This window comes from Rattus rattus, chromosome 6 (genome assembly GCF_011064425.1).
Source record: "Rattus rattus isolate New Zealand chromosome 6, Rrattus_CSIRO_v1, whole genome shotgun sequence".
NCBI classification, from domain to species: domain Eukaryota; kingdom Metazoa; phylum Chordata; class Mammalia; order Rodentia; family Muridae; genus Rattus; species Rattus rattus.
In genome coordinates this window covers 24,778,407-24,803,949 of record NC_046159.1, presented here as the reverse complement: position 1 = coordinate 24,803,949, position 25,543 = coordinate 24,778,407, and the positions used below count along the sequence as shown (strand labels likewise).

Here is a 25,543-nt window from a genome sequence, read left to right as displayed (position 1 = left end):
CAGGCACCGGAGTCATGGAAGAACCGAAAACATTGTTGGGGGCAGGGACTGGGGACAGCATCTAACCCTGGGCCTGGGGGCTTGGGGGTGGGGAGCTCTGGCTTGTCCCAGCAGCATATCCTTAGCTAGGTGGAGGCAGGCTTGGTGGAGGTTGTCCTTGGGAGAGCAGAGAGGTCGTCTGTTGGAGAATGAAGCTGCAGCTCTGTAGGTAAAAGCCTTCCTCATGGCTCCGCACCAGGGCTTGATGAAAGAGACAGTCCGTGGTTCTAAACTGTTTATTGGTTGTTCATGGTGGATGCATAACATACTCTACCACTTCTCAGGGGGGACCTGAGATTAAATACCTTCTGCAGGGAGGAGTGTCTGGAAAGGGAAGCTTACTGGCTAAGCCCTCCCAGCCTCTAGGTACCTCAGCGTGAAGAACTCTGTTCTGGGCCTACATGACTGTGGTCACATCTCTTTTATGTGAGAAGCGTGGCAGGAGTCTGGCAGGGAGCGGGGAGTTACCTACAGCTCAGGTGTGTGCCCACCGAGTCCCCAGGTCTGGACCTGCTCTACCTTACCAAACTTCCTAGCATGGTTTTACGTCCCACATATCTGGTTTAACTCATGCATCTGTAAAACAAGATACTTCCTCATAAGGTTGGAGTGAGGATTTAAGTGAAGAATCCTGTAAGTACTTTTTAAAAAGTGTGGTGGGGAGAGAGAGGCAGGTGGACTTCAATGACTTCAAGGCCAGGGTGGTCTACATAGTGAGGTCCAGGCCAACCAGGTTTACACAATCAGTATACATCTACAAATAAACAAACAAACCAACAACCAGACCACATGGCCCAGCGACACCACTCCTTGGCACATGTCCAAATGACTCAAGGCCCCTACCCCACAGACCCTTGCTCTGGCATGTCCACTGCTGCTCTGTTCACAACAGCTAGGAAGTGGAGACAACCGAAATGTCCTCAGACGGAAGAATGGCTAATGACAATGTGGTGCATGTGCCCTATGGGACACCATCCAACGGTAAAGAAGCGGAAGCAGAAAGGTGAAGGTAAATGAACAGGCCTAGAAAAGACCATATTGAGCGAGGTAACCCAGACTCAGAAAGACAAATGCTGCGTTTCTCTTTCATCTGTGGTCCCTAGCTCCAAATCCTCAGGAGTGAGCATACACATGGCGGACAGCAGAATCCAGGCAACCATAAGAGGACCATGTAGTGGGGAGGGGCTGCTTGGAACTGGAATAGCAAGATACGGGTGATATGATGTGGGAAATGGAAAACTGGGACAGAAGTTTCAACTGAGTGGAGAGGAAAGAGGTCTGCACAGAAGGAGACAGTAGGGGGAGGGACAAGGGTTTTTGATAAACCTTCACATAATGTTGTTATTTAATATGTACCTAAAATTATACATAATGCACACACATAGATAGATGGATGGATAGATAGATAGACCGTGTGTGTGTGTGTGTGTGTGTGTGTGTGTGTGTTATAGATAGATAGCTCACATTATATATATATATATATATATGTTATAGATAGATTGATCACATTATATATATATATGTTATAGATAGATTGATCACATTATATATATGAAAGTTATGGATAGAGAGATAGATCACTATATATATAAATATATATATTTATATATTTTTATATATAAATATATATAGATATATAGATATATAAAACAGTTATGCCACTTGAACTCACCATTCTTCGCACAAGAATGGCAGATTAACAAAAGCCCCAGTGGAAAGCACAAGATGTCTCTAAAATGGTTGGTCAGGGCAATCCAAGTGACTCTCAAAACATTATCGACTACGGCTGTTTCCCTTCGTTGCCTCTCAGAGGTCAAAGGTAAGCTCCTATTGCTGAAGACACAGCAGACGTAGGATACAGGGCTCAGACTACATGAGCTAGATTAGCCTGAAAGCCTCATTCCTGCAGTATGGCTTCTATGGTACAGAAATACTATACAAGGTGCCAGGGAAGGGAAGCAATTGATAATCCTACCCAACTGTGATACCTATAAATTACAATGACCAACATAGCAAGAAATCCAGTACAGTAAATGCCCCTCATATGTTGGTGGTAACCACCAGCTGTCTAATTAGAGTTAAAGTCCACTCAACAGGAGGGAAATTATACCTAGTACTAGAAATCTAACTTCCCAGGGCTGGTAGGATCTTAGAAAATTTACTACCATTTGGCAAGGTCAGCATAATTCCTGACTGCATTCTAAACCATACCCTTATCCCCACAGATAAGTAGTCTCCGCATACATCAACTAAACTTTAGTTTACAGCAAATGGAGACCATCGGAGCTGGGGTTTGCGACTTTGGGGGTTCTTCTTTCCTCCACCCTTCTCCACCTCTCTTCCACTCCTTCAACCTCCTAATATAGATAGAAAAAAGGGAGAGAGGGGAGAGAGGAAAGGAAAGGGACCTCTGAAATCTAACTCCCTTCTTCTTGTTTCTTCTTTAAGCGCAACTACCAACAAACTGCAACCAACCCCCAACAACCAACAACCAACCCCCAACAACCAACAATCAACAACCAACCCCCAACAACCAACAACCAACAATCAACAACCAACAACAAACCCCACAACAACCAACAACCAACAACCAACCCCCAACAACCAACAATCAACAACCAACAACAAACCCCACAACAACCAACAACCAACAACCAACAACCAACAACAAACCCCACAACAACCAACAACCAACCCCCCAATAATCAACAACCAACAACCAACCCCACAACAACCAACAATCAACCCCATAACAACCAACAACCAACAACCAACCCCACAACAACCAACAACCAACAACCAACCCCCAACAAACAACCCCCAAATAACCAACAAACAACAAACAACCCCCCAACAACCAACAACCAAACCCCCAACAACTAACAACCAACAACCAACCCTGCCTCTCTTCATGTACCCTCTGAAAAGTTCTCACAATTCCAAATATCTGCAGCTGGCAAAAATTACACCCCCGCTAGAGCCCAAAGCAAATCACAGTCAGCTGCTGTGGACAATCTGAAGCAGCCCCAAATCCCACACCTGAGGTTAAAATGAAAATACGTTCTTATAATTTTTCTGTCTTTTTGTTGTTGTTGTTGTTGTTGTTGTTGTTATTTTTAAGAAACCATAATTCCAAAATTCTCACTATAGACCATCACAGAAAATCATGACAAAACACAGTGCAGAGATCAGCAAGTGGTGAGGGGCCCAGCCACAATGGACTCCTCTACATCACAGCTCCTACGTCTATAACTGTATAAAAAAGAGGGGACTGGGAAAACCATAACATCTGGAATACCAGGAAGTCTGGCATGAAACACTCTATCATAGAAATGGTCACGTAAACAAGATCTAAACAGTGGTGATCTCAATATGCTAACGGGTTGGGGGGGGGGAGAGTCACACATAGTCCCACCCCTAAGCAAAGAACTACAGGCAATAAATAACTCCTGGGAGAGGAAGAATTAACCTCTCCCCAATATGAGCCCATTAAGAAGCTATCGAAATCAAAGTGATCATCCTTGAAGTCATCTACATACAAACATAAACATAGAACCCGCAGGTTGTGGTGTATTTATGCAAATATATGTAGCAATTACAATTAAAGAAAAAGAGGCCAGGGTTGAGGATTTAGCTCAGTGGTAGAGCACTTGCCTAGCAAGCTCAAGGCCCCGGGTTCGGTCCCCAGCTCCGAAAAAAAGAAAAAAAAAGAAAAAGAAAAAGAGGCCAGCAATTTGAGTGGGGGACATGGAGAAAGCTAGATGAAAGTGTCTTTGGGGGCTGGAGAGATGGCTCAGTGGTTAAGAGCACTGACTGCTCTTCCAGAGGTCACAAGTTCAATTCCCAGCAACCACATGGTGGCTCACAACCATCTGTAATGAGATTTGGTGCCCTCTTCTGGCCTGCAGTCACATATGCAGGCAGAATGCTGTACATAAAATAAATAAATAAATCTTTTTAAAAAAAAAAAAGGGTCTTTTGGAAGAACTGGAAGAAGGAAGGAAACGGAGGAAAGAGAAGTAATTATATTTTAATTAAAATGTATTAAAACTTTTAAGTTAACTTTTTTAAAAAGAATGGGACACTGCAGTGTTAGCAGTTGCAAACACAATACTACCTCTGACATGAATCCCTGTTTAAGCAGACTAAGGAGGTGCGTGCAAAAAGCACGTGAGAGTCAAAAGGGCATGACCAGCTAAAGCAAAAAAAAAAAAAAAAAAAAAAAAAAAAAAAAAAAACTTCAGAGGAAGAAATGAATAACCTGGAGAGCGATTCCAGGAAGCCGCACAGTTTAAAACCAAGCTCTAAGAACACCTAGGGCTTGAGACAGTAGATAATAAATCCAAGGAGCCTTCAAATGACCTTACCAAAGGCACAAAGTCACCCTGGGCCCCCCAAACAGAAGTTCAGACTAGAGGACCGGCCACACATAGGGCAGATAAACAGAGTATGCTTATCTAGCAAGTTGCCACAAGAGGACAAACTCATTACACAGTTAACAGTAACAGTAGTTATGTCCTGAGAGAATTCGAAAATTCTGAACAAAGAAAACCAAGACATATGGGACCCTAACGTTCCATTGTCTGGGTGCCTGAGTCAAGTGCAGACCAGAAGCGATCCCAGTCGACTGATAGCTAAACAGCACCGCACAGAGGCCAACACGGTAGCAGAAGTCTAGAAACTACAACTCCCAGAGAGCTCCGGGCGAGGGAACTACAATTCCCAGCAAGCCCAGGGAGCGCCACTCTCCGTAATTTCGCAGATCGCCCTCACGTACTGTCTTCAACCGGACCTATCGGGACACCTGGCGCATGACCCCCGCGTGAATGGGGTGCGCCCGCCCAGAGTCCCTGGAGGCAGAGCTCGAACCTCATTGGTAGAAAAGAGACGCGAAAAGAAGAAACTGATCTTGACAATCTCGGAGTGATTGGGGTTGATGGGACCGGGGAAAGAGTGAACTCGGCTGCTGACCAATCAGCGTTCAGAAGAAAGAAAAGGGAGCTAAGGTTCTGCGGTCACATGCCGCGGAGTCTAGTGGGAGGAGCAGTTGCTCAGCAGGCTCTCGTTGCTTCCTGTTTCCGGCTTCTGGAGCGGGGCGCAGCGCGGCGCCTAAGGGAGCGCTGGCTTCAGAGAGGAATCGAGGGACTGGGGTCTGTGCCCCCGCACCCCCGTTCTCCGGCCGCGTCTCCCAACCCCACAGACACATTCTTGGGGGTTTCTGAGCTTCGGTTGCTCTGTTTTCCTGTGACACGTGAGTGTTGGGGGCGTGGAGGAAGCGGGCTGGGGTCCTTGCACACCTCTGCACTGAAGGAAATGCGGACCGCGAGTCTCGCTTGGCCCTCGTTCTAGCTGGAGATACTGCTAGGGAGCCGAAGGGCGGACTGGAGGCAAAAGGCATGAGAACGGAGAACGTCAGACTTTTAGGCGTGAGGAAAAGGAGTTCCAAGTTCAGAGAGGAATTTGAGATGTTTTAAAGGTGGGAAAAAGTGCCCATGTGTGAAGTGTTACTGGATGCTTGTAGAGAGAATTTTTGACCTGTATCATGGGAGTAAAGTGGCGTCATGGCGTCATTTGGGATAAAGTATGACTTTGAGCAGATGGAAGGCGAGAATTTCCCGAATCCTGGAAGAAGTTCGAGGAAGGTCTGTTAGTGTGGTGTGGAAAAGAGTAACAGGAATATCTTGTCTTTCTGTGGAGATTTTGAAGTATAGAACTACCTCCTTGAGGTACTTTAAACATCAGGCCTTTCTGCCAGTTGAGACTGATCTTAAAAGTGAACCAGGAGGAAGAAAATAAAGCCCTCCATTAGAAAATGGAAAACGGCCATGAGTGGAAAAGTAAGTACAAGGCTGAGGTCAGCAGTTTGCCAACCCCTAACTTAGTCATTGGCTGTCCTGTAAAGAAGAATGTTTCAGCACTGCCAGTAGAGCTCTATAGAATAAGAAAATTGAAGGGGAATTTCCAAGAGCATAAGACCCTGTTTTACAGCATCGAGACAAATGCTTGCACTCCTGAGATTTTTTTTGGGACCATGTTAAAAAGGGACTGCCGAGCTTCGGTTTCATACTCCCCTCTTTTTGGGTCCATGTTTATCAGAAGTTTGTCCACAAATGCTTTCTTGTCATTAGTCATCCAGATTCATCCAGCAACCTCATCCATTTAATATTTGTGTGACCTAGGACAAGTAACTCAGTAGACAGCCCTAAGCCTCAGTCCCCTCATCTTCTGTAGGCTATGGGACTGACATAATGCAAGTAAAGCGTTTAAAGCATACACCACACTGAATCAGAGGGAAGCAGTTCAAACTTGCAGTCAGATCTTAAGCTGGGAAGAGCGTAAAATTATTCTTCTAACTTTTTGAATAGCTAGGCAAATGGTAAGCAATTCCGATCATCAAATGCCTACCATGGCTTGTTTTAATTCTTCATCCTGTCCCAATTTTTTCGAAAGTGTTTGCCCTCATTTGGGAAGAGAAAGCAGCAACAAATGAGGAAATAACTTTGAGACCAGAGTGCACAGCCTTCATTCAGTGAGAGCATCCCTCCAAATTATGTACTGGGGAACAAGCACTTCAGAGCCCTGAACATTAACATTTTTAAATTAAATCCTGAGAGAACTTGAAGAAAATGGCACCGAGTAGGTTAACCGAGGAGCTCTAGGTGAGTTGACTGATTGAGCAATAGCTGAGCTTAGAGGAGGAGAGAGCTTAAATCTGGGCTCTTTGTTAAACTACAGTTAACTGTGAGGAAGAACTACTTCCCTTTCCTGCTCTGTTTTAAAAGGAAGAAAGGCAGCTCTGCTTTGGCTCCCAATGGCTCTGGAGCCATCTGTCTTACTCCGTTAGCTATGTCGGTGGTATTCGTTCTGTTTATCCTGTAGTTTTTAGTTGTGAAATAGAGACAGTTAAATTTAATACGTAAGGTTTGGGGAGGATTGACTAGTTAATGTCAGGTAGTTCTGGCTTGAAGGCTGTCACTCCTACTAAATATGTCATGGTGTCATATAGGAGTGCCCTTGACCTCTTGGCTACATGTGATTACTATGTGGAAATGCCTTGCTTACATTAGTAAATTGATGTGTGTTGCCCTCCCTGCATGTGGGAAATAGAAACTTACATGTACCTTTCAGGGAGAAAGGGAATGAGTACGGGGTTAGAGCTTTCACTTTCTTATTGTAGAAATGTCTGGAAGAGATAACTGTCAAAAAAACAGTGAAGCCATGATAAAATTAACAATGTCAATAGCCTGAAGGGTTACTTACAGGTACTAATAGAAGCCTTGTGCAAGCATCAATCACTATGACCTAACTAAGAAGATGGGAATAGCCAACTTTCCAACATCGAAATAGACATTGTCATCCACAAATATGCTGGCTGCATTCACAGATGCCTGGGGATATATGTGTCCCATGGGCCATAGTTTAGAAGGGCCTGTTATAATAATACAAACAGAAAGTGAACTTGGGCTGGAGAGATGGCTCAGTGGTTAAGAGCACTGACTGCTCTTCCAGGGGTCCTGAGTTCAAATCCCAGCAACTACATGGTGGCTCACAGCCATCTGTAATGAGGTTTGAGGCTCTCTTCTGGCCTGTCTGAAGACAGCAACAGTGTACTTATACATAATAAATAAAATCTTTCAAAAAACAAAAAAAGATACATTAAAAAAAAAAACCAGAAAGTGATCTTAGGATTTTAGAGTGGTAAAAAGACAGCCTTAAGATTTGTGACTTGGAGGGGCGAAGATAGTTTTGGAAGACTTCAAATCACTCATTTTGAGCCAGTGAGTTTTCTTCTGTGATCGGATGGCTTTTCAGGAGAATGGCACATGAGTAACTGACGTGAGTTAAGGTACTATGGCTGCTTCACCCACACTCCACATGCTTCGGTGAATGTGAAAAAAGATTATTGGATGACCTCTACTGATGTGTTAAGGCCCAACATAGTCAGGCTTCTCTCTCTCCTTTACATCTTTCATAGTTAGACATAATTGAGGATCTGTGTACATCATAACTGGGATATTCCAGGGAAGGCCACTGACTTAGGCATTATTTATAAACTAGTATTTGACTTTGAGAAACAGGATAATACAACATAAATTTTTATCAAACAGAAACAATGCAAAGATGGGTGCACCCTGGCTATTACAATTCTTTTCTTTCTCTTACCCCCCCACCCCATTTGTTTTGCTGGGTTTTTGTGTTTTAGAGGTTTTTGAGACAGGTGTCTCACCAAGTCTCTCTTGCTGGCCTCACAGAGTTCCATCTGCATCTGCCTCTGAGTGTGGAGATTAAAAACATTTGACTCTACACTGAGCACCCATTTGTTTTGAAGCAGAATCATGTTTTTTGCATAATCATAATGCCATAACTTTTTGCACAGTTATGTGACTGATGTATTTTCTTTCTCTCCTGATCCTGCCTTCACCTCCAACACTCTTCCAAAAGGATGGTCCCTCTCTCTGGCTGTTGGAGGACTGAACTGTTACTGTTGCTACTCCTGGCTGTGGCTGTGAGAGAATCCTGGCAGATAGAAGAAAAATCATGTGACCTGGTAGGAGAAAAGGATAAGGAGTCAAAGAATGAGGTGGCTCTCCTGGAGAGGTTACGGCCACTGTTTAACAAAAGGTAGAGAAGCACCGGAGAGGGCAGAAGCTATCTTTACTAAGGGTTTTTTCTCTTTAATGAGTTACCTCAGCTTTACTGTGGAAGGAGTGTGTGAATTGTACAGGTTCTAATGTGAACGAACCTTAGCAATGACTAGTTTATTGGCTGTAATGCATTTCCCTCTCTGATGACAGGCTCACAGCCATGTTACCATGTGTGTTTTTCTTCTCTTTCACAGAAAAGTATCAGTTCTAAAGACTGGGTCGAAAGCACCTGCTTGTACAAATTGGAGCATTACTTGATAACTTCATATAAGACAACTTTAGAAATGTCAGACACATGTAAACATAGACATGTCTAAGTATGTCTTCATCTGTATCAGGGAATCCAGATAAACATGAAAATGGCCCTTAAACATGGGACTGTCCCATGAAAACAGACAGGCTCTTGCTGTGAGGAAACAGCTGACACTTTCACATAGCTAGAACGGGTATTCTAGAATGTATTGCTGTCTTGGAGGGTATATTTCAAGTTATTATCAACAAGTAGGACAGTCTATAGGGCCACAAATAACTTGTAATTCAACAGATGTTATGCCTTTGATGGGAGGGAAGAGTCTGCATTTTCCTGAGCATGGTAACTAGTAATTGTTCTTTCCTACTTTCTTCTGTAGTTTTGAGAGTACTGTGGGCCAGGGCTCAGACACTTACAGCTATATATTCAGAGTATGCCGGGAAGCTGGCAACCACTCCTCTGGGGCAGGCCTGGTGCAGATCAACAAAAGTAATGAGAAGGAGACGGTGGTTGGGAGAATCAACGAGACTCACATCTTCAATGGAAGTAAGATATTTCCTGCTGACTAACCCCAAGTCAGTCCTCCAGTAATCCTATGTTGGCCTTCTCCAGCTTTTCGAGTGTGTCATGTTTTATGGAATTGGGTTAGACTGTAACTCATAGTGCCTAGTTCTAGAGCTGCTCAGGGAACCTCTGTGTTTGAAGACAGTGCAAAATTTTCACAAAAAGAATATAAGACTGGGGATGTTGTTCAGGGTAGAGCACTTGCACAAAGTTCTGACTTTAATCCTTAACACCACAAAAAAAGGAAGACAGAGAAAGGAATAGAAAAGCAAATGTGGATATGAATGACTGAGAGTGGAAGGGAATCTGAATCTAGCCAGAATTTTACACAGTCCCCTCTAGTCACCCTAACACTTAATCAGTTCCAGACCAGCCACCACCATTTCTCATCAGATTAACCAATTTTGAGTTTAAGATAACTTTATGTGCAAACCAATAAGTCTATTTAAGGGGGAAAATCCTCCTCTACTTGTCCTAAGTTGTATTTTCAATGTCATGAAGATATATGCTGGAGGGAGCATCTGCGGCTTCTCTCTTCCCATAAACATAAGTCATCCAATGTAGATATTCACTGGATAAAGAATAAAACAATTCTTGACCCCGCTCACTCTCCTAGTGTGATGGTGTTTTAGTCACTCACTATAAAGAGACACCATGACCAAGACAACTGTTTAAGAAAGCATAAATTGGAGGCTTACATTTTCAGAGGTTAGTTCACTATCCCCACAGAAGGGAGCATGGCAGTACACAGGTATACGTGGTGCTGGAGAAGTAGCTGACAGTTCTACGTCCTGATCTAAGTAAAGGTGGGGAAACACTCTGGGCCTGGCATAGACCAGTGGTCCCCAGTGACCTACTTCCTCCAAAAGGCCACACCTCCTAATCTTTACAATCCTTTCAAACTGTTCCACTCCCTAGTGACTTAACCAGTCAAATATAAGAGCCTATGGGGGCCATTCTTCAGACCACAACAGATGATTTTAAGACATCAGCTCACTAATTTTAAAATCTTGTTTTCTCATATGCAAAGTTGAAAAAGTCCTTACTTACTTGTCAGCCAAACAATATTTTACAAAGAACTTTAAACATAGTAAATAAATACTTGGACATCTCCCTGCTGCCTGGCAATCTTGTGGAATCTCCTCTCCTTTTGCATTGTGTTGAGAAAATGTATATCAGTGTTAAAAGCTTGGGTAGAAACTGGTTTTTTATACAATGTTTCCTACCTTTAATATAAAAATAATATTAATCTTACATTTCTGGTTATTGCTCTTAAAACAAGGGAATAAAAAGTTTTAAGAAGCAAGTTTTAAGGCCAGGTAAGGAGGCTCATGAACTGTGACCTCAAAACTTGGGAGGCAGAGGCACAAAGATCACAAGTTGGAGGCCGGCCTGGTCTACGTAATTAGTGTGAATTAAGGCCAGCTAGAGCAAAACTCTTAAAGATTTTAACCTAGCATTCAGATATACCAATTGTATCAATTATCATTAACTAAAAACAATTCTGGTAGCTTATTCCACTCCACCATGCTACCCATTGTTGCCCCCACTTCCCCTGCACTTCACAGTGCCATTATTCTTGTCCCTCCTCAGGTAACTGGATCATGTTGATATATAAAGGGGGTGACGAATATGACAACCACTGTGGCAAAGAACAGCGCCGTGCAGTGGTGATGATCTCCTGCAATCGACACACACTCGCGGTAAGGTATCCTGGGACATCTGGAACCAGGAGCAGCAAATGTTTGGGGTTTATATAGTCACTGGGGGGCTGTCTTGTTTGTTGGTGCAAGCAGAAAGACATAACTACCGTTTGGTCCTCATCATCAGGGTAATTTTAACCCAGTGTCTGAGGAACGAGGCAAAATCCAGGATTGCTTCTACCTCTTCGAGATGGATAGCAGCCTGGCCTGTTCACCAGAGGTCTCACACCTCAGTGTGGGCTCCATCCTCCTTGTCATGTGAGTACTTCGCACCCTCTCAGTAGCATGCATGTTTACATATACAAGTCAGAGATGACTCACTGACGGTCTGTGTCTGAAGAAATTAAGCTTGGGAGTATAGCTTGGTGGCAGAGTGCTTAGTATACATGAGGTCCTATGTTCAATCCCTGGCAGTAGTAAAAAATAAAAAATATTTTTGAAAACCGCCTTACTTTGTGCTTATGGCTGGCCTCAAACTCAAGAGAATCTGTCTTCCATGAGCTGATATTAAAGATGTGCCTGACCAGACTTGTCTTCTTAAAAATGAATTAGTCCCATTTGCATTTCGAGATTGGTTTGTGTAGACAGTGTCTCCTCCCTGTGTAGCTTTGGCTGGCCTGGCGATGTAGACACCTGGCCTCTGCCTCCCAAATGCTGGATTAAAGGCGTACACACCATAACCCCCACCGTTGAGCTTCTCTCAGGAAGGCTGGACACTACAGTATTAACATCAGTAGAGCAGAGCAGAACATAAGAGTCGTGTTCATGCTATTACAGTCACATACTAAGTACCCCTCTCCCCTTTCTGGGTGTTGACATTGTTCTTAAACAGTTTTTCTGAAGAGCTGCCAGCCCTTCTTGTTTAGAGTGTAGCTTAGGAAACAGCTGATATTGGATGTACAGTTTAGCCTTGGCCTTCTCGATTCTGTTAGAGGTATGTGGTGCCACTTCAAAGTTGCTAAGTTTAAGTGTGTGTCTCCCTGTGTAGATTTGCATCATTGGTTGCTGTTTACATCATTGGGGGTTTCTTATACCAGCGACTGGTAGTGGGGGCCAAGGGGATGGAGCAGTTTCCTCATCTGGCCTTCTGGCAGGATCTTGGCAACCTAGTAGCTGTAAGTAACAAGATTAATTTGGGCTAAGCCTTGGATTTTGGGTATTCTTTGAAAAAACAAAAAACCCACTGTCATTTTGAAACCATATTTCACTCTAAAATAGATGATCAAGACTGTCTTTGCTTTTTCCCTCCAGGATGGTTGTGACTTTGTGTGCCGTTCCAAACCCCGCAGTGTGCCTGCGGCCTATCGTGGCGTCGGGGATGACCAGCTGGGGGAAGAGTCAGAAGAAAGGGATGATCATTTGCTACCAATGTGATTGCACTTTTCATGTCCAGCCACCTCTTCAGTCCCCAAACCAAAGCATCCTCAGCAGACTTCTCAAGCAGTCTCCCCCTCTCACCTTGCCATTAATATTCTTGCTTTCCAGTTGGCTTTGATTTGACACTAACCTGCCTCCCTTTGCTCCTATTGTTTTTCCTCTGCACTAGTACAGTGGAAGGCAGACAGACATAGGGCCTGTGCTGTGGGGAGGCAGACTCCTATACCCCAGGAAGAGAAAGGACAGCTAACTAGGCAGAAAGAAAGCCATGAGCCCTGGCTGTAAACATTTCCATAAGTTGAGACACTGGATTCTTTAATTAAAAAAGCAAAGATTATTTGTACCTTTGGTTGCCTCCCTCATGTTGTCCCTGTCCCCGCAGTAGTCTCGTGAGGATCTGAGTGTAACTCGCAGAGGTGCTCTGCAGTACTTCTTACCTGGCTGTCACCCAAATACTCCTGTTTGCTTTGAGCCTGCAATTAGTCACATGATTGTCCCTCGTGTGGGATTAGGACAGGGAAAAAAAATGTGAACTTTCCCAACTTGAGGATTCTAAGGCGCCATCATGTTGCTTATAGGTCTTTGAGTGGCTTGACAGTTTGAATTGGGCCCTAGGCTGCGGTTATAAATCCATAGGTAACCCAAATGCCTAACCAAGTAGTCCTTTCTAAAGTACACAGACTGTGTCACCTTGTGGTAGTCTCGATAGCCAGCCTTGTTCTTCCTCCTCTCCCTACTAGTACTTGCAAACCTAAGTTGTACTTTTCTCACAGGTCTGTAGTTTGGCTTTTTATACTTTCCCCAATCTTAAAGGAAGGGAATGGAAGCAGAAGTGGACATGGAGGCTCTGCGGGTCTCTGCTATGGTGGGGACACTGCTGCACCTGTCCCTCCTGCTGGCTCAGGGAAGTGTCTGACCCACTTATCTATGGGAAAAGGTCTTTAATCCTCTATTTCTTTGTGTTTAAGCCATGTGCCCAGAATCCCAGGCTAGTCTTTCTAAAATAGTGAATTCCTAGGCCACTAGGTAACAACACAGTTCATCTGAACACAGGAGATGTGGAAAAGGCAGGGCCATTTGTTCCTTTAGAGAAAATGAATGACGTTATTCCTACTTCCCAATACCCTTGCAATGGCAATGGAAATTTTGTTTTCTTTCTATACAGGAAAAATAATGTTATTTTTAAAAAGGCTTCTCATTTGTTGTTTGCATCCTAACCCCTGTGGTTTTAAATGAAAAATAATATACCACTTTTGTACAAAACCAATAATTAAAAACATAAAAACATGCTGACTGTGTCATTTGTGTTAAGGAGAAAACAATGGAATGCAGTAAGACAATGGAGACCGACTTTCATCCTTTTACTGAGGAAAAAAATATTTAATATTTTATATGAGGAACAGTGCCTAAGGCAGGTGCTTACAGTCCTGGCCTCAGCCCCACACACTCCTGTTTTGTAAAGCTATAGGGCAGAGCGGAGCTGGAATGGAAAAGACAGGGCTGAAGATGAGAACAGTGGGAAGTGGGGATGCAGAATGACAACAGCCACACACGTGCCAAACACTATGTCCCTGCAGCAAATCAGATACCAACCAAGTGTCTACAGTGGCTGGTGACCCTGCCGTGGATGCAGAAGAAATACTCAGTATTAACAGAAAACTGAGCTGCAGCCACTATGAGACTCCAGGAGAGCACCAGGTTTGCTGTTCCTTGTAAGCCAGGAAAGCTGGCCTCTCCCACGGGGAAGCAGACTGACACTCACCCATTTCCTTGCCTTCCCATACAAGACGTTCCTCCTTGGAGAAATGAGACCCTGGCTAGTCATTCCACTCCAGGAGACAGCTGAGCAGTCCTAGTCTCTAGTCTGCCTGCTTAAAAACTGGTTAGGGTAGATGTGAATAGTGAGAAGATTTTTAAGAGAAACCCAGAAGTGTCAAAGCTGCCACCATGTAGCACCAGCAACCAATTCTTGCAGTTCTGCTTCCAATCCCACACAGGTCACACAAGAGGAACAGCTCTTCCCAGGGTATAACCCCAACAGTCAGGGCATCTGCTTTAGTGCAGAGGGTCACTTAGGTCTCCTTGAGGACATTGATCTTGGCACAAATCTTGAGAGCAGGACCTAATTTGATGTTCATGGCACTCATAAGATGTTCTTCTTTAAGTAATAAAAGGGCCTGTCCATCAATCTCCTGGGAACGAAACTCTTCTGCAATCTCTTGGCAACCTAAAAGAAAAAGGTGGGAACACATGAGAAACCTGATGGCAGCATCATTACATGGAAAGAAACTAAAACACTATCCTCAGTTTAGTATTACAAAGGTTTGAGGCAAACTCTGAAAGCAAGTGAAATCAGAATTGCCTATTCCATACAGCATCAGGCAAGTAACAAGTTCATCTAAGAAATAACCTCAAAACTCCACAGAGATAAAGAAAAGCTACACTCATGGCTTCTTTGACACTGGCAAAAAGATGAACAGCTTTTCCAACATTTTCTCGGAACGACAAATACCAAAGAGCAAAGGTGTTTTATTAATATGGCAGTCCTGCCTCAGAAGTCAACAAAGGTCCCTCCCAACAGACTCCTCTGGAAGTCATGTACCCTCAGTTACTCAAACTAAATAGAGACATTATCCAAAAGCTCCCAAGTGAGAAATATGGTTAATACAAAGTAAAAACGAATACCAAAAAACTGTGAACACTGATCAATGGTGCTGGCCCAGGAGGAAATTAGTAAACCACACTATAGGACTGAGTAACTGCCAGATACATCCCAGTCAGTCTGGTGGGATGACCTAGGGAAATGTGGACCTGGTTCTACTGAACCAGCACCTCCCCCAGTACCTTGCAGAGAAGCAATAAACTCGTAGACCTCCTCGACACTCCATTGGCTAGGATTACTGGACAAGAACACGGGGTTGATGCCCTGTAACTCTGGTGTGGACGGGGTTGTAATGGTGTTTCCTAGATCACGTTCTCCATGCCCAGCTCTTACTGACAGTGGCCCAGGAGATGTCGGAGAGAGTGCTTCATCATAGCTGGAATTATCTGAGCCCCGGCTAGAATCCTCTTGACCCTTAAGAGGAGATAGCAAAACAGTGAGGCCAGTGAGAGAAGGAAGGAGAGCAACACCGTGAGTTCCTTCTCCCCACAACTACACCAGGCTACAGGAAAGCTTTCTGAACAGGTGAACTAAAGCTGCACCTCACTTGCAGATGCACAAAAGCACCGGTCAAGTGTGAACTCGCTGTGTGTCCCCTGAATTAGTTCAAATGTAATAAAGGACTCATGGATGCACAAACTTGTAGTTAGGGAAAAGAGACGGGACAGAGTCGTTTACAATATGGATCAATGAAATCAGTGTCAAACTAGAGTTCTGAGAGTTCTGTATCCAGGGCTTTATCCGAGGAAAGTGACTCCATGGGAGGGGGCATTTTACATGCTAGCTGGCTCTGCAATAGCAGCTCACCCGATGGCGCTTGCCCTGGATCTTAGCACGAGCAATGTCAGAGGAGCTGCGGCGGGGTCCACGCCTCCGAACACGTGCATAGCTGGCTTCCTGAAACTCTTTCATTTTTTTCCTCTTCAAGCGGAACTGGTGACTACAGCTCACATTGTACCTACAGATGAGGGACATACAAGGTTGCTGTCACAGTGCTGTGAAAACGACATTTTAACTTGAAAAGAATGAAAAGCAAAGAGGGATATATAAAGTATCAGCTATGAGAAGGGACAGCATTCAGTGAAAAACTCCATGAGGGCGAGCAGGCTAGTGGCCACAGTACCTCTTTGCACATGTCATGGAGCAGAACCTTTTGGAGCCTCGAAACTGCTCTGCTGGGGCGTACTTCCCACAGTATTCACACTTGAGGAGATTTGCCTTCTTATCTAAGTCTGAAAAACAAGGCATTCTTGACTTACCACAGGTTTCTGCTGCCCCTCATTTATTAGGCCCAGAGATCAGTACTAATTTTCCTCAGAGTTTTCTGCAAAGACCAAACAGTCTAACTGAAAATCCCTAATACCAAACAACCTAAAGGCTTGATTCTCAAGAAATATATGGATTGGTATAAATACAGGCCTATAATCCCAGCACAAAGGAAATGGAGGCAGGAAGGTGAATATATCCTTAAATGATATAAAATAAGCCAACCCATTCCTTTAACTGGGTAAAAAGTTCCCTTATAGTTTTTTTTGTATGGTTCCGCATACTCAGCAGAACACATCTGTGCATAGACAGACCTTGCCTAAATTCTTCCTTTAAGTAAACAAGGACTGACTGGATGGGTGTGGTGGCCCATGCGTGTAGTCCCCAGACTTAGGAGGGGTCTGAAGTTAAAGGCCAGTCTTGTCTCTAGAGAATGAAATCTAGGGATGCTGTTCATTTGTAGAACCGACGCATAATATGTGCTGCCCCCTGGCTCAATCCCCACAGCTATCAAGCATCTCCATGAACATCTAGTACTTACCTGCACAGGGGCTATCGCCCCCTAAAGGGCCACCTGACTGACTCTCATTCAGCCCTGTTGGAAGGCCAGCCGGCAGTGGCTTCTCCGTTTCTTTCAGGAACTGAGAACATCCCACCTGTCCCAGAGAAAGAGCAGTTAAGGCAGCATAATCCCTTTCTGTCATCTATAGCCTTTTATAGTCACCTTGTCCCTGCTTGGGTGAGCTCTGAGTTGATGGCCAGATCTGCCTCTGAGGGGATCTCATTCTTTATTTTCGTAAGATTTTGTTGTTGTTGTTTGGGGTGGGGCAGCTGAGACTGAAGCAAGGTCTCATTACATGGCCCAAACTATGCCAGAAGTTGCTATGTAGACCAGGCTGGCCTTGAATTCAGAGAGCTGCCTGCTCTTCTGCCACCGAAGGACTCAAAGGGTGTGACCTGCCTAGCCAGGTATGCAGGTACATAACCAGAGTCAGATACTCAAGTGCTGGAGTTGGTGTAACTGGGACACGGGTGCTGGGGATGCAACTCAGGTCCTCTGAAAGAACAATATATTCATTTATTGCTGAGGCGTCTCTCTAGCCCCAGGACCTTTCAAGATGGCAGGCAAGGGATTCTAGCTGGCTTTTTCCATCTAAGTCACTGGAGACTTGGGTCCTTACCCTTACTCCCCCATATTATGGTTTTCTCCACAAAGCTACAATAAATGCAGGAGTCAAGATCCTGGTTTCCTTCATTACAACGCGACCTAATGTACTCACCAAACACTGTAATTTTAAAAGCTAACTTTCCTTCTGTTCTCAGTATTTTCACTTTCTGGCCCACAAACTGCCCTTGTGTCCTTCACCCTCTAAGTAAGCACATAATGAACCATTCTCTAACGATGGAATAGTTCTGCACTTTCTTTCTTTTAAAGGAATGTGAGAGAAAAAAAAAAAAAATGAGATCACCTCTCCCTTCCCAGCCCCACTTTCAGGCAGGCCCCGCCCTCACCGGGAAAGGTTCTGCTCCTTCCTGGATAACAAAGCCTTCAATGATGTGCGTGAGAATCTGGGGCTTCACAATGGCCTGTGGGGGTTTTGAGTCCCCCATCTGTCTGGACACCAAGGCCAGAGTAGGAGGTGGTGCTGATGGGGTAGGGGCCAAGGCTACTAGATCACTGTTTGGAGGATTAGCATTCAAACTGGCCACTGGTTCAGCTTTCTCTGAAAAACAAACACACATAAGGAGCGTGTAGATGACACAACTGACTCGCCCATTACCAAGCCTGAGCCTCCACAACACGCTCATCTCTGACTACTCACCATGGAGCCCTACGTCTGTATCTACTTATTGCTCACCATGTCCTGGCCCATTTTCTACTAAATTAGACTTATCTTTTGGCTCACTGAACACACTTGTTTATTCTCTGGCACCAGTAAGATTTTAGATGTTGGCTACTCACCTACAAGACTGTTCTTCTCCTCTATTACCTTTGGGCTCTCTGCTGCTGGTGATGCCTTTGTAGGAAGCACAGAGCCCAATGCAGAGAGGTCTTCTCTCTCCTCCTCAGACTCAGCTTTGCGTTTCACAGCCAACGTCTGGGCTTTGCCCTAGAAGAGGAATAAACAAGAAAGCAACTAAGGTTTAGGTGTGGAAGGGAAACTTGAACTGCATCCTTCCTGAGGACATCCTCAGTGCCCAAATTTGTTTACTTCCTTTGATACACTAGACTTCCTGGTCACCCCAATGTATAACTTCTGCATCAGAACAGAAAGACTAAGTCCTGGCTAGGGACTCAAAAACTCACTGTAGACCAACTGTTGGCTTTACAAAGACAGATTTGGTTAAGGAGCTCTTGATGGAATCAACATATATGTAAACACCCTAAGACAGTAACAAACTTAGAAATTTGAAGTTTAAACATTATATATATATATACATATATATATAACATATAAATATATATAAACATGTCACTCTTTAAAAAAAATAAAAAAGAGCACATGCATGCCACCATTCGCCTTCCCAACTCTTCATTCTCCCATTAAACTAAGTTCTAGTTCCACTCAGTCCCACGCCCACTAGGATGTGGATGTGTAAGAATACCTTCAAAATGACGGAACCTCACTCACCGGCAGGTGCACCGACTGCATGTAGAAAGCAGCAGGGACCTGGGCCACAACAGGAGAGGAGGCTGTAGGCCCACCCTTTACCACATGTGCCGTTCCCTGCACAGGAGCAAGGGTCATCCCAGCAGCCAATGCAGGAGGACACTCTTGAAGTGCACCAGGAGCCTGGGATGAAGGTGGCGAGGAGGCCAGGTGGGCCTGGCCAGGCTGGACTGCCCCTGGCATCCCCCGGGAAGTAGGTACAGCAGCTGCCAGTTGTGCTAATCCCAAAGCCTGTGCCTGGGCTGTACCTGGCTGCCGGGTACCAACAACTTGCACAGGGATATGTGGTGGTGGCTGCTGTGTAGCTGACATCTTAGCAGCTCCTAGTTGAGGAGGTTTGATAGGAGCTACCGGAGGTTTGGACTGAATGGGAATAGGTGGTTTGGGAGTTGGTTCAGGTGGAAGAGACAGGGGTGAAGACTGAAGCATGGGTTGGACCACCAGAGTCTGGGCTTGCTGTTGCGACTGGGAAGGTGGGACCTGCTGAGTAGGTGGGACCTGGGGTGGCTGAGGGGCAGCGAGAGTTGTTGCTTGCTGCTGCTGCTGTTGCTGCTGCTGTTGCTGCTGCTGTTGCTGCTGCTGCTGCTGCTGCTGCTGCTGGGCCAACTGGAGGTGCGTGGCTGTGTGAAGTAGCTGGGACTGGCGGTGTTGGAACTGTTGCTGGTGGTGGATGGCAATCTGCTGCTGGATCACCACTTGCTTCTGCTGGAGGTGGATCTGCTGCTGTTGCTGAATCAGGGAATGGGGCTGGATCTGTGTGTATGTGGCTATGTGTGAAGCAAGACAGAATGGAATGAAGGAGAAAAGGAGCAAACAATGATAATCCTTCTACATTAAAACAGAAGCATCCTTTTAAGATTTACCTAAGGTAGACTCAATGAACGAAAATTTCCTTACTTGGGAATCAGACAGTGAACGGAAATCTGCCTGCTTGGAAACACAGAGCTTCAACATCACTTTACTCATACTCTTTCCTCTCAGTCAGACAAGTACTGACTACCTCCAGGGAAAGATCTCAAGGCAAAAACTCAGGGCACAGCCTGGAAACCCAAGTACTAGGAGTCCTCAGGCGAGTCAAGATCTGCCTGAGCAGCTTAGGGAACGGTTTCTCAAAATACAGAGGTAAAAAGTTAAAAAAGAAAGGACTAGGTGTAGCTCTGGGATGGAAACTTGGCTCGGTGTGTTCAAGGCTCCCCAAGCAGCACAAAAAAAAAAAAAAAAAAAGAAGGGGGCGAAGATAGAGGAGGGAGGGAGGGAGGAGGGACGGGAGGGAGGAGGAGGAGGACAGAGGAAGAGGTGAATGAAGCATAGCCCTTAAATCAGCAATAATCCTCAGTCATGTCTGTTCTTTATTTTGCTATAACTACCCTACCCTTCCATTTGGTACTGAGCAAATGACTGACTCCTTCCTTCATTATCTCAGGGTTGAATCCATGTTTACTCATTCTGACATCCTTAGAACTCATTCTGGTGTTGAACACATAAAATGTATTTAATATTCACCAACAGAATTCCCAGAGGGAAAGGTATCACCATCCACTATGAATGCCTCCATTTTTAAAGTTCAGCACACTAAGTCACCACCTAAAAACTCTTAAGAACAGACAGAAGCTCTGAGCACTCGGTCTCCCCTGCTGCAGACTGGAGTTGACAGTCTCTGCCCTGCACGTTCCAAAGAACACACAAAGCACGCACTTTGGAAGAAAAGCTAAGGTATATAAGTATCTAATATTGGTAATTTTTGTGATGAAATTATCCAATTATATCAATGATTAATTAGGATGACGGAAAGGAACAAACAAAAATCCAACATTACCAAGTGTAAACATTGGCTAGATCTGACCCGGTCTCAAAGCAAACACAAGAGGGTTACTGTTCTCTTTTTGGTTTTTTTTTTTTTTTTTTTTTTTTTGGAGCTGGGGACCGAACCCAGGGCCTTGTGCTTCCTAGGCAAGCGCTCTAACCACTGAGCTAAATCCTCAACCCCCTAGGGTTACTGTTCTCATTAACTGAGTTTGTCCTTCTCGTCCCAAAGTCAGCACACGGAGCACAGCTCCACCTGCTGGTGGTGTCCTTAGGTATTTAGACTACAGCTACTTGAGCCACCCACTGCAAAGGGCCAACTCATCCTCTACTGAGCACCACAGCACGCGAGGCCGGGACTCTCTGATGTGTCTAGCACATTGTCAGCTCCGCCAGGACTGAGTGAAGAGAATGAACTGAATACAGAGGCTGCACAAAGTACTTTATAAGCAGTTTGCTGCTGGGAGGAAACCAAGATCACTTACTCACTAGCCTGGCTCTGAGCTAGCACGTTCAAGACTGACAAGATTCTCTTTTTTTCTGCCATTCTGTATCCTAGAGGGTTTTTAAAAGTGTTTGTGGGGTGGGGGTTTCTTCTGAGAAATTCATGACATGAGAGGTGACACCTTACCTGAGCTAATCAGCGTCTGGCTGGGGGCAGGTGTGGCTGTCCGAGTCAGGTTCATGCCCACACTCTGCGGGCCACTCCCATCTCCTTCTGCCTTCTTGGCCGCTGCACTCTCTGCCTCTGTTTGGCTTCCCTGGCTCACAGTCACTGTCTGAGCCGCAGGTAAGGGCTGCACCACTCCTGTACCCTTCCGGGGACAGTTCCCACCAGCCAGTCCTGAAGAAGGCAGCTGACCCAAACCCCCCGGCGCCTGGCCACCTCCACCCGGACCCATGGAGCCTGGGAGGCTATTCCCACTGCCTCCACCAGCTTGACTGAGGTTGAGTGACTGGCCTGAGGCCCCAGAAGAAGCCTGTGCCACAGCTAGAGCCTGGCTTGAGGCCTGGGAGAGGCCAGAAACAGGAGAAGCTCCAGGAGGGATGGCCTTCTGAGTAGAGCCTGGTATTTGGGGTCCTTGAGCTGAGGCCTGTTGGTTCCTCACTGCCAAGTTCTGCACCTGGAAGATAGTAATATATACGTACGTGTGTGTGTGTGTGTGTGTGTGTGTGTGTGTGTGTGTGTGTGTGTGTGTAGAGATTCCTGCGACTGAATGAGTCCTAACTTCTGCACCAATTAGGTCCTTTCAGGCTCTCAAAGAGCTTCCTTGTAAACACATTGTTTGCTATGTACTATCAAGTGTATCATCAAATTTCAACAAAATTCCTTCCAAATACATCTCTGACTTTCTCTTTCCTCATTTACTCAGCATCTATTAAATACCACACTTCAGGTACTGGCTTGGATAGTGGAAATGCAAGAGTTAAATGTTCCTGCTGCATGGTTTGTTAGAGTAGAAAATCAACAAGTATAACCGAGCAATATCCACATACATGTAAACCAACTTTACAGGAGATCATAAAATCAACTCTACCTGGGAGGCTAGTCTTCTAAAGCAGATGATGTCTGCCCTGAGGCTCAGAGGGGGCACAGGGGAAGGAAAGGCCTAAAGGTATACCAAATCCACAGAACCAAAACATCATGTCATGTTTTAATATAAACATTTCATTGTGTTCAGTTACAGGGAGCAGAAAAATAAGAAACAAGAAAGGTGGTTGGGGCTAGGAAGACAGAGAGGCACTCTGCTAGGTCACTAAGGTCCTGGAGTGTTAACATAAACAGTCTGAATTGTAACTTACAAACAGCAAATTTAATCTGTCTTGCTTATTATTAATGGCCCCAGAATACAACAGTGTTGGGCATGAGCACAAAGGGAGAGAAAAACAGCTACCTGGTTGATTCTATTAATCAGAATACTATCACAGTAATAAGAACAGACACAATAAAAATCATAGCTGAGTCCAACTCTTAAATATTGTGAGAGAAAAATTGTCATTACATCCTAATCATAACTGTTGTCACTGTGCCCTAATGGTGACTGTCCACATGTTTACCCATCCACATAGAACTCCATAAGAGACACTGCACATGGCAGATGAACCATGCAGAGTAACAACCCTAACCAACAGCCACAGAAGAGGACTACATTCTGAAAACAGAATATTACATAAAAATTAAAATTATAAATGACTATAAACAAAAGTATCTTGACAATATGCTGTGAGGAAAGCATTCTCAGGCCCATGCAGAGCTGCGCTGCTGTTGTCCGTGTTACTAAGGCCAAGGCAAGAGGAAAACAAGACCATTGTTCAAGGCTACTCAGACCAACATAACAAGATTCTGTCTCAAAATACAAATAAAATTGTATTCTAAAAAAGATTACAGATAGCTAAGTTTCCTATAAATTTAAATACAAGTAAAACATATCATTTCAAAATATACAGCAATACTTACATTACATATTGCTGTTTATAGATTGTTACATATCATGCTATATATTATATGCTTGTATGCATATAAATATATGGCAACTAGACTCTGCTTCAAATTAATCCATGGTCAGAGGGCAAGAGCGCATAGAATGGTCATCTATTGGTATTATTGAAACTCAGTGGTAAAAACACAGATTAAATTTTGTATATACATTTTAATTTCCCACTAAAATTAATTTTCAAAGTAAATTTTAGAAATATATAGAGATAATAAAGCTATATTAAAGGGGACCAATAGAAGGATGACCCTAGAAATCAGTGCACATACTCCATACCATGGATAAGGACAGACACAGTGAGAAAGTGCTTCTTACATTGTCTTTGGTTTGCAGCACTGGGGATTCAACCAGGGCATCTTCTACATACAAGGCCAGCACTTCACCAATGAGCTACACCCCAACCTGCTTGCTATTTCTATTTTAAAAAAATTAACTGAGTAAAAGGCTAGAGAAATGGTTCAGGGCCTAAGGGCACTTACTGATGTTGTAGAGGGCCCAAGTTCAGTTCCCAGAACCTACACCTCCCAGCCCTGCATGCATGTGCTGCACATAAACACATTCAGGAACACATATACAAAAACAAATAATTTTTATTTAAAACCGAATTTTTAAAAAAGTGAGCCATGAGAGGAACAATAGTAAGACGATAATAAACCACATCACTAGAACAGTCAAATTCTGTGTACTAGAGGTACGATACTTTTAAAAAGTCAGTAACATAATACATCTCTTGTTTTCTTAGTGTGTACATAAGTGCTCGTGTGTATGCAAGTGTTCATGTGTATGTGAGTACGGGTACACATGTATACACATGCATATGTAGGTCAAAAGATGCCACTATGCAATTCCTCAGGCACCCCCTTTCTGAGACAAGGCTTCTCACTGTCCTGGAATTTACATACTGGAAGGACTAGGCTAACTGGCCAGGGAGCCAAGGATCCATCTGTTTCTGTCCCACCACAGCTGGAATTACAAGCAGGCACCACCATGAATGGGTGGAGATTTGCTTTGGTTTTTAATGTGGGTTGTGAGAATGGAACTCAGGTCCTCACACTTCCGAGCACTGCCTGAGCTAATCCCTGGGTTTTTGTTTGTTTGTGTTAAAATCATCTTGATAGAAACATGGAAGAAGACGATAAGCAGTCAGCCAGATGAAGTAGAAACTTGAATCCAGAAGAGTGGGAGAGAAAAGGCCAGCTTTGCAGAGGTGCCTGGAACTCTCCAGTATTGAGAGCCAGCTTCTCTTCTGCAAAGGCCATTCCACTTTTCCACTCTCCCTACACTCAGAACCACCCTCTCTGCTCCCCTCCCTCTACCTCTGCAGAGACAATGAAGACCCCACCCTCCCTGAATTACCAGACCCTTCTCTCACTCCTCCTTCCTCCTACCAAGGGCAATCCTCTGCCCCAATCCTCTCCCCCTGCTTTTTAAGATTATCCTAACAACTCTCTTACTCTTGGCTCTATCAGCCTCTCCTGGCTGTGTGATCTGCCTGTGCTCCTCTCCCTGCCTGTTCCCCCTTCCCCAGCCATATCCTCCTTTCCGAATGACTAAATTCTTGTGCATCCACTGTACCCATGCATGCTTCAAATTCAATATTCCTTCAAGTTCAATCGCCCTCCCAACTCCTCTAAAGTAGCTCTCCCTCCAAACTAACAAATTCCCATTTTCCTCTTTTACACTGAAAAGAAATGAGGCTCTCAACCCTACACCCATCCCCATACCCACACCAGTCCTGTAAGACCTGTTCCTCTGTCCTAATGTTACTACAGTCTAGACTTTCTCTCTTCTATTTTAATTCTGCTTCCCTCAGTCATCCCATCACCTTTTCCAGGGGTTTACCCCAACCCTCCGAGCTCTACATGTTCTTTCTCTTCAGTCCATATGCTCTCATAACGATTTTCAATATTTCCATAACTTCCACAGATGTGTCATTCACATCTACCGTTTTCATGTTTAGCTCCAAGCTAACTCTCCTAAACTCAAGGATCACACCCGGGGCTGCTATCTCAGCATCTCATGCATGTCTCAAAAACATCTCTAACTTGGCATGTCCAAAACTGAACC

The 25,543-nt window shown here is 44.5% G+C and overlaps 2 protein-coding genes across 7 annotated transcripts in view; one reads left to right on the top strand and one right to left on the bottom strand.

The window, feature by feature from the left end:
- The first annotated feature begins 4,902 nt into the window (after nt 1–4,902).
- M6pr (mannose-6-phosphate receptor, cation dependent) lies at nt 4,903–13,863 on the top strand. Of its 2 annotated transcripts, none has more exons than XM_032905748.1 (7): nt 4,903–5,515; nt 8,482–8,661; nt 9,314–9,480; nt 11,092–11,201; nt 11,329–11,459; nt 12,190–12,316; nt 12,453–13,863. In XM_032905748.1, exons 2-7 carry the CDS (start codon nt 8,483–8,485, stop codon nt 12,573–12,575), a joined length of 837 nt encoding a protein of 278 aa, XP_032761639.1. In that variant the 5' UTR covers nt 4,903–5,515; nt 8,482; the 3' UTR covers nt 12,576–13,863. The 2 variants fall into 2 exon arrangements, with proteins under 2 accessions (XP_032761639.1, XP_032761638.1); XM_032905747.1 differs by having other exon boundaries at nt 4,907–5,290.
- Nucleotides 13,830–25,543, bottom strand: part of Phc1 (polyhomeotic homolog 1) — a 22,390-nt gene continuing 10,676 nt past the window's right edge. For all 5 annotated transcript variants that reach the window (XM_032905744.1, XM_032905741.1, XM_032905743.1 and 2 more), the window contains 9 exons: nt 21,613–22,105; nt 19,140–19,945; nt 18,470–18,617; nt 18,019–18,230; nt 17,048–17,162; nt 16,364–16,472; nt 16,048–16,198; nt 15,423–15,654; nt 13,830–14,805 (listed from right to left, as the gene is read on the bottom strand). In XM_032905744.1, coding sequence (XP_032761635.1) covers nt 14,651–14,805; nt 15,423–15,654; nt 16,048–16,198; nt 16,364–16,472; nt 17,048–17,162; nt 18,019–18,230; nt 18,470–18,617; nt 19,140–19,945; nt 21,613–22,105 — 2,421 coding nt within the window. In that variant the 3' untranslated portion in view covers nt 13,830–14,650. The remainder of the gene's footprint in view (nt 14,806–15,422; nt 15,655–16,047; nt 16,199–16,363; nt 16,473–17,047; nt 17,163–18,018; nt 18,231–18,469; nt 18,618–19,139; nt 19,946–21,612; nt 22,106–25,543) is intronic.

Excerpts from the sequence above, each read along its gene's own strand:
- M6pr (XM_032905748.1), top strand. The coding sequence starts at position 8,483 with ATGGTCCCTCTCTCTGGCTGTTGGAGGACTGAACTGTTACTGTTGCTA. Across the intron at positions 8,662-9,313 it reads CGGCCACTGTTTAACAAAAG|TTTTGAGAGTACTGTGGGCC; the intron begins GTAGAGAAGCAC and ends TTTCTTCTGTAG. Across the intron at positions 11,202-11,328 it reads GCAATCGACACACACTCGCG|GGTAATTTTAACCCAGTGTC; the intron begins GTAAGGTATCCT and ends CCTCATCATCAG.